The 8878-nt window shown below is 35.9% G+C and overlaps 1 protein-coding gene across 2 annotated transcripts; it reads left to right on the top strand.

Moving 5' to 3' along the window:
- The first annotated feature begins 4499 nt into the window (after positions 1-4499).
- On the top strand, positions 4500-8500 carry katnbl1 (katanin p80 subunit B-like 1). 2 transcript variants are annotated; one of them, XM_057353047.1, is made up of 10 exons: positions 4500-4636; positions 5520-5647; positions 5783-5820; positions 5961-6237; positions 6797-6912; positions 7111-7161; positions 7237-7326; positions 7409-7513; positions 7646-7742; positions 7834-8500. In XM_057353047.1, exons 2-10 carry the CDS (start codon positions 5531-5533, stop codon positions 7864-7866), a joined length of 924 nt encoding a protein of 307 aa, XP_057209030.1. In that variant the 5' UTR covers positions 4500-4636; positions 5520-5530; the 3' UTR covers positions 7867-8500. The 2 variants fall into 2 exon arrangements, with proteins under 2 accessions (XP_057209030.1, XP_057209031.1); XM_057353048.1 differs by having other exon boundaries at positions 7649-7742; positions 7834-8499.
- Positions 8501-8878: the final 378 nt, after the last annotated feature.

Genomic DNA, 8878 nt, shown 5'->3' with positions numbered 1-8878 from the left:
TGACTTTGTTTTACCTCCTAAATATTTAAATAGACAATCCATCTATGAGACAGTAAACATACTCATTTCTTAAACCAAATCAAATGTTTTCAAACAGATTTAATAAAATCAAAGTAGTCACATGCAGTGCAAAGTTGCCACAACATGCAATGTGACGTTTATTAAACTTTCTTGACCACTTTGGTCAACTCAAATGGCTGGAAACAAAGTTGTAAGTTGTGCTGTTGTCAAAAGTTAAATTGATGATAACTTTAAACCCACATTTTCAGAACAGAGCATATAAACTCACATATCTCCATATTTTGTGATTTTAATTTTTTGTCATAAATCATTATTATTAGTCACCCTTTGTCACTGGGTTTTGCAAATATCTAACTAATAAAAATGTATTAAAAAGTATAGAGTTTTGTCCATTTCCAGAAAAAAGCGAATTTGGACATCTGATGTTTCGGAATGACATCAAAGATTAATCTAACAGTATACCTTAAAATTTTTAAGTACTCTAAAATGTGTATTTAGTCTAGTTCATTACTCTGTATGTGTGTTCCTGTCTGGAAACCTGAGGTCTAAAGGTGCTCCAGGCTATAAGGATATACAGTAGATAACCCATGCAATTGCCCCTCTGGACTGATATGCACTGAATAAACTCTTCATAAGTCCTATATTCATATGAACATCCAAAGAAAATGACTGCATCAAGGGGTCTACAAACTGAGCCAGACAGGATGCCAGCTGAAGTAAATATTGCCGTTTCCGCTCACCAATTACGTGCTTGAAATATGAACACCAAAGTGTCAGAAATGCATTCCAATGTATACAGTTATGCATTTGGCAGACAGTTTTTGTACATTTAATTCAAGGTATACAGTATGTGTGTTCCCTGGGAATGAAACCCATGACCTTGGTGTTGCTAGCGTCATGATCTATCCATTATGTCACAGGAATACTGTATGATTGTGATTCTTTTTGTTAGATGAGGTTCAGTTGAGGTTGAGAAATGACCATAATATCACAAGTGCATTCATTCTAAGTCAGATGTCAGGTTAACCAAACAAGGTTACTAAGTTCAGAGGTCAGAGTGTATTTTGGGGTTAGGAACGTACAATAGTATATTCAGAGGGTTTGCTGAGAAAAAAATGACTGGTTATACCTAGTTCATGCTAAAATTCATGGGGCTTACACAGGATTTGTATAGGTGGATCTCTCTAAAAATCCTTATATGCACAATACTGAGATCAATAGGGACATCATGCCCATTTTAAGATGGCCCCTTTAAACATATATATATCCTACAGATAAATATTATTACTCCACAGAACAATGTTACAGATTATTAATTCAGCGTTGTTTAATAGTAGGCTTCAATGCCTTCATACATTTTCTCCTTCCGCAGCTTTATATCGCCATCCAGTGGTTATAGGGCATGTGATGTTCTGGAAACCATCCAACAGAGACTTAAAATGATGATCCTAAATCAGCTTTTGTCAGTTGTCTGTGCTATCCAGAACAATGTCCTTCCCACGGCGACAAGAAAAAAGGCAGTTGATAGATGTACTGATATTTTTGTCAGCATTACAGAACATGTCATTCCTGCATTTCAACACGAGGAAAAGTCTTGTACGTTAAAAATAGATGTCTTGTGTTTTATTCATTCAGATTAATCATTACTATGGACCTCATTGTTGTCCCCCCAAGACATAATACGGGTTACCTTTTTATTTGCTTTTCTTGGCTTTAGTTGGTTTCCTGTAAATGTATGATAAAAAGTTATGGTGCAGCCTGTCTTTTATATTTTTAATATATATCACAGGATAAGTAGGCCCTTGTGCCTGATTTCAGGTTTTGTCATCAGAAGCTAATTGAGAGTCATCATAGCAAAACCTCAGTGATCTCAGCAGTCTTCTGAAGAGGAGAGCAGATGAATACAGGAAAAGACAGCTTCAGAAGCACAGATGGTAACCTTGTGTGTCAAACACATTCCCCTTTTTACTACTTATTGTGCTCAGATGTTACATCACATATGGAGGGCTGCCTGGTCATGCTAGTAAGTTTTCATAAGGTTAGATTTTGCCCATTGCAAGCCTGAATAGATGATATATCAAATGTAGGTTGAAATTTAACTAGCTAGGTTTTCAACTTTGCAAAAAGAAAAAGACTGAAAATGTTATAGCATTCTTCAAAGATTTCAACAACATATTGTGTCATCATCTGCAAATGTAATAAGTGGCTAACATCTGTTAAACGCTTAAAAAACATCTGAAAAAGCAGACCCAGAAGTCTGTATCAGTGTTTACAAAGGTTCAGATTTCAGGCACATGTGTTTGCGTCCTCTTCATTTTATTCAGATTGAGTGGTTGGAAGTTTTCTGACATGCTTCCTCCTTACTGTTTGTGTTTTAGAAATCAATAAATGGATTAACATGGACAGGAAATATATAATTAAAAACATATAGGCCCGGTTTCACAGACAAGGCTTAACCTAAACCACAGGACTATGCCTTAGTTAATTTAGCTATTTAAGTCACTTTTAATTAAAATACCTTAGAAAAACATTACTGATGTGCATCTTGAGACAAAACAATGGCACTGATATATTTTAAGTTATGTCAGGGCAAGTTATTTTCAGTTAAAACAGCTCAAAATTCATTTTAGTCTGGGAATATAGCTTTAAGCCTTGTCTGTGAAACCGGGCATAGTCCCAAAAACTAAGATAATGTCTAAACCATTTAACTTGAATTAACTGGATACAAGGATGATTTATCAGTGGATATAGAAGAATCATGTCAGACTTTAAATAAAGTTAAAAGTTGTAAAGGTCGTAAAAATGTAGGCCTACTTCACAAATCTGTGGTGCTATAAACAATTGGGACATCAAATTAATCTCATATATGCTTAAATCTGTCAAATGCTATTTTAAAATATGTTTTTCAGTAAAGGATGTATTTTAGTTTCTAAGTGTCTGCTATTTTCATTCCAGTGAAACCTGAGCAAGTTGAAAATATTTACTTATAGATTTTTTTCTTGGTGAGACTATTTTTCTCGCATAGAGTAACTACTATTATTTTTATTATTATCAAATGTCTGAGTAACCCAAATGACTGGTGGAAATGGTTCGCAAATTTTTGTGGCTGTCTGAATATGAAGTCTAATGTCAGTTGTTTTATTCAGTTTCCTCGTCAGTGTGCAGATTTGTATTATTTGAACTGTTGTAACGTTTGTCTCTTATAACACTTTCTTCATGAAGTGGCATTGATTTTTCAAATTAACATAGAAATTGTTGTAGAACACAGACGAACACTGATGTCGTTGTTCACCAAATATACAGTATTTCACTTTTTTGTGTCACAGAGTAAGTGGGAAAATCTTTGTGCATTATGTCTACACCAGTAGCGTCACAAATTGTGCAATCAAACCACAAAACCACATTTGCTGATTAGTGATTATTTGATGTGCCTTTGTTTTGTCCAAACGGAACAGTTGAGACTGATGTCTTTGTCAGAAGACACGGAAAGAGTAGGGTAGCCTACTGTCCAAGATAGCCCCCTTGTGGTAGTGCTGTAAATGATATAATCATTTTATATCAACTAAATTACCTTCACATACTCTAATGAAAGACCACATTTCTTCTTCAGCATTTCTATTGCAGCCCAGGATAAAAAACTAATTTGTGTAACTGATGGACCAAGAAAAGGGGAGAATAGTTATTCAAAGGTAAATTATACATCTACAAAAAAATGACCAAAGAATAATGTTTTGATGTGGAATGATTACATCAGTACTATTTGTAAATGTATTCTGCTGTGCCTGTCATCGCCTTTGTTTGTAAACTTTAGCGTAAGGACGTGTCTAAATTGCCGATTACAAAGTGAATGTATGATTCTAAAAAACAGCAGTTACATGCCATGTTTGTGGTGTTTTCACCTTTTGAACACGTCTTAAAATGTTTAACTATATGATCAAAGAGAATGATATTACTAAGTAAAATCATATTCCAAGCCATTTTTAAATTTGCTTATCATTAGTTTGGACATCTGACTGATTGCAAGTTAGATATCTTGTATTATCTTATTAAATGCTCATGTTTGTTTGACATTAGCAGATAAATATAATATATTGTGGCCATGCATTTGTTTTATTTTTAAAATGTATAGATAAATAAACTAAATTTAAAAAACAATTGTTTTTTGCCTAATATTTTGCCTGAGGTTGAAGAGTTAAGAAAAATCGATCAACAATAAGGCCTACCCAGCACATTTTGGAACTGTAGAATTGCTACACAACATGCCGTGGTGGGTATATAGCTGTTATTTAAAGCATAGAAATACACGAGAAATCCAAAATGCAAGATAGAATCACGGAGAGTGTGTCTCAAATTTGGCTATAATGTTTACGGTGCACACAGGCGTTTTATCTACATGAATGAAGAGTGCAGTTCCACTATTAGCCGCGGGGTGTCGCTCGATCCAATAGCGCTTCATCAATCCCACTGTGTCCCTGCATTTCAACTTTGTATTTGTTTGAATGGTCCTTCCTCCCATCTGAAACACACTCAAATTCCCTTTCTTCCTGGTTTGCATACGTGCCGTTGGATATATAACGTGCCATAGGATGCGTAGACAACTTTCCAAAATGTTATGGTACGTGCTTTATAAACACTCGAGATCTACGACGCTGGCATAAATTATGTTTTGTACGTGCTAACGTTTGCTAGCAGGTGATTAGCCTAACTTGTTTGCAACTAGCTATCTCGTGTGTGTTTATCACCTGGGTTGATACGTAAGGGGCGGTTGAACTGAAGGCTAATCTCTAGACTTGGCTTTTGCAATTTAGTCAAAGATCAATTATTGATTGTTTGCAAAAGTGTAGTTTACTTCATTAGCTCGCGAGTGCTAACAGAGGCGAACCCTAACCGTAACGTCACATCATTGGAGGCCTAGAGCTCCGCATGACAGATGTCTGGACATTTTATCAAATATTAGTTTCAATTATTAAGTTAGTTTATTAGTTAGGTTTTTATTCAAACGATTTATATCGTGCTTTTCCTGACTCGGCGTGACGTGTTTTGCGGTAAGATGTCTGTTTGATATTTGCAAAGTTCTTTGTGTGTGGCTGCATTGTGTGTCTGGGGAGTGCATGTTTGTCTTTTTTATATGATATACACCGACATGAAGTGCCTTAAGTTATGAATAACACGTGAAATACTGTAGAAAGTAGAGATATAAAATGTCACTGGTTGGTAACGACGCAACCGGGTTTTTGAGGCATTAATAAGTCCACGTGTAATATCGTCTGTTTATTTATTTATAACATCTTTCTTTACGATTCTGTTGTATCATTGCTAGAAACGTGAAATATTTCAAAGCTTTCCCGAGGATCAGTTAACTCAAGTTGATCAAGAATTTGTGTAGAAGATATACAAGCAACACAATCATTGTATTGATCAAACCACAGAGCCTTGCTGTTTGCTTTAAGATGAGCTCATCCTGTGTCAGCTAATGTTTGTTTGCTGTTGTTTTCTAGATTCTCTTACTATGGCCACTGGAAGTCATGTTGGAAGTAATGCAGAAATCCACAGGCTCAAACAGGCCCAGCCTCATGATTTTTTCAAACATATGGTTTATTCTGGAGATGAGAAGAACATGAGGGAGGTGAGTGGGGTGAAAGTCCATGATGAGAGGAAGCTATTTAAACCCGTTATATTGTCATATGTATGCTTGGGGGTGGTGTGATCAAATCAAACATAATTTTCAATATTTTAGGAATGATTTTTATGTTTTGTTTAGGTGGATTATTTACTTAAGGACGAAACTGATCAAGAGAGGTATGAACACGATATTAGATGGCATTGCAATCCTATTGACAAGGCAGATGCTGTATCACGCTCACACTGGAAAAAAATAATTTTAGGCTTTTTATTTATATTTCCTCGATCTTCAACATTTGTCACCCTCCATTCTACAGATTTCCAGTGGGCCGTTGTGTTCACAAATACAGTAAAGCGAGACGAGTGGTTGTTAGCAAAAAGAAAACACGTCACTGCGGGGTGGGATTAGGAGCATGTCGGAGATCACCCACCACGGGCAGGACGTCTGACATGGCAAACAAAGAGAATGAACTGACCTGCTCTAGTGACGTGCAGGCTATTCTTTACAGTGATAACTGTGGGTTCACTGTGAACTCAACAGAGACCTCAAAAATGGCAGGAGCTGGCTCCAAACACAGTGATTGTTTTACTGAGGTGAGTTAACTGAAAGGAACAGTTCACCCAAAAATGAAAGTTCTGTCATGGATTACTCACCCTCAAGTTGTTCCAAACCTGTTTATATTTCTTTATTTTGCTGAACACAAAGAAAGATATTTGGAAGAATGTTAGCAACGGCGATTTTTGGGACACCATTGACTAGCATTAAAATGGCTGTCAAAGGTGCCCCAGAACTGTTTGTTTTCCTAAGTTCTTTAAAATATCTTCTTTTCTGTTCAACAGAACAAAAAATAAATTGTACAATACTACTTCTTTCTGCTATGGTAGTCAATGGTGCCCCAGAAATCTCAGTTGCTAATATTACTCCAAATATCTTTCTTTGTGTTCAACCAAACAAAGACATTTATAAAGGTTTGGAAGAACTTGAGGGTGAGTAATTCATGATAGAGTTTTCATTTTTGGGTAAACTATCCCTTGAAGTGGAAGCACAACTGTGAGCATTTAAAGTATGTACTATAAAACCCCTGATATGACCAATGAAATCTAACAAAATATATATTGTCTAATGTACTCTTTTGTAAAATTTCTTGAACAGTTATCAAAGGACCATGAAGCAATGACTCATGTACTCTTTGGAAGGAATCTCAGACTTAATGTTGCTTTGACTCTTTGGCGAAAAAACGCAAGTGAACTTGTGGCATACTTGAACAGGTTAGACATTTTTTTAAAAATGTCTATGAAATGTCTATGAAAAACAAGACCTGTTAATAGTTCATGTATATGTATCTATATGAATGTAGCCTGTTTTGTCTTACGATGCGAACATATTAAAGCCTTTGAAAGTAAATAGTGCAGTTACACCTAATAAGTATAAAATTGTAATTTATTGTTTAACACACTTTTTTCCAGAATACAAGACATGGGTGTGCTTGTTGACTGTTTGCCTGTACTTACTAAAAGGTAAGATGTGTTTACCATAAATGGTCAAATGTGTTTACCATAAAGCGTTGTTAACATTAATTTCTTGCGTTGTAGTCTTCAGGAAGGGAAGTCGTGCATTTCTATTGGCTGTTGTGTTGACCTATTACCACAAGTGAAACTGATTCTCAACACTAAATATGAAGAGTAAGTAGTTTGTCCAGTTATCTTATTTATTTATTTTCTACTTATTGCAATAGGTTTACGTAATCTTTTAAACCTTTTGCAGACACCTCATTGTAGCTTTACACTGGGTTCAATCTGTCATTAAAAAGTGGTGGCCTGAGCTCTCCACAAACAACAAAAGCATGCATGATGCCAATTCAAATGACAGGTGCTTTATTTTCTTTCTTTCCAGACTTAATATTTGAAGAATTCTTATGTGTTGACAGCTTTACAGCATGTTGTCTGTTAACTGTATCTTAAAATGTTTGCTGGAAAATAACTGAAAATGTTTTGTATTCAGCAGGAATGTTCAGGCGATGAAAGCATTGCTGCTTGAACTGTGGGTGGGAAAGAATCACTTAAGCTCAGTCCCTGGAACAGCAGGAGAAACAGCAAAGGTGGGCTTGTTTTTGTTTTCTTCCATTGCAGATGCTTTTCAAATTCAGTCTTACTGTATCTTTTATTTTTCCCTATGTGTTTTCTTCCCAGGTCATAGAATCACACCTGTCACAAATGCGCTGATGTATCAGTGTAGCACTCTAAGGAGATAACCACTACATACTCTTGGTGCGTTTTTTTAAGCTGTTCTGTTGAACAGCTTGGCTAGTGGATCTGAAATGCAATAGGCTGTGTTGTAGGCCTAAATTGGGGATAGATGAACTGAGCAATTCAGACACTCCTGATCTCAGCACTGGAGGAGCACGTCTTCCTGCAGGGCATGAATCACTGCTTCATATTGAAGTGGACTTGCTTAGGGGCACATAATCAACTCCATGAGACTCTGGAATCAGACAACTCACTAAAGTGCCAAGCAGAGCTTTTAGCTGTTGCACTTGTTGTGTCATGGTGTGGATGTGATTGCGTATGTGTTCCTTTTTCAGATGTTATTCCAGTCATGCACTTGAATTGCAGGAGTTTTAAGTTATTAGTATTGTGTTGTCCATTGCCTGATCATGAATGCGATATTTGAGTGTAATGTACATAGTGATTTGTTTCTTTTAATCAACTTTCAAATAAATTTACATAATCACCATCTGTCGTCCTCTCTTCAACTTTATGCATGTACAAGTATGCATGTCATAATTTTCTATTTGATCTGTTAACCCAAAAAGGCACATATGCGCACACATCATCAATGAAAAGTAACAGTCGCTTTTTTCAATTGTGAGACTGAGTAATACTTAAAGGGCTAGTTCACCCAAAAATGAAAATTCTGTCATCATTTACTCACTTTGTCATTTCAAACCTTTATGACTTACTTTCTTCCGAAGAACACAAAAGAAGATATTTGGAAGAAAGTTGGTAACTGAACAGCACTAGACCTCATTGACTTGTATTTTATGGACACAAAACCAATGCAAGTGAATGGGGGCCAGTGCAGTGCAAAAAGTTGTTCAGTTACCAACTTCAAAATATCTTCTTTTGTGTTCTACGGAAGAAATAAAGTCATACAGGTTTGAAATGACAAAAGGGTGAATAAATGATGACAGAATTTTCATTTTTGGGTAAACTATCCCAATTGAAAAAGCGACTG

The sequence above is a fragment of the Triplophysa rosa genome, linkage group LG15 (genome assembly GCF_024868665.1).
Source record: "Triplophysa rosa linkage group LG15, Trosa_1v2, whole genome shotgun sequence".
Classification (NCBI taxonomy): domain Eukaryota; kingdom Metazoa; phylum Chordata; class Actinopteri; order Cypriniformes; family Nemacheilidae; genus Triplophysa; species Triplophysa rosa.
The sequence above is the reverse complement of the archived record's forward strand: the minus strand, read 5'-3'. Positions and strand labels throughout refer to the sequence as shown.

Bases quoted from the DNA above. Each gene is read 5' to 3' on its own strand.
- katnbl1 (XM_057353047.1), top strand. From the start codon at position 5,531: ATGGCCACTGGAAGTCATGTTGGAAGTAATGCAGAAATCCACAGGCTC. The intron at 6,913-7,110 runs GTTAGACATTTT...ACTTTTTTCCAG, and splicing joins CTTGTGGCATACTTGAACAG to AATACAAGACATGGGTGTGC. The intron at 7,162-7,236 runs GTAAGATGTGTT...CTTGCGTTGTAG, and splicing joins TTGCCTGTACTTACTAAAAG to TCTTCAGGAAGGGAAGTCGT.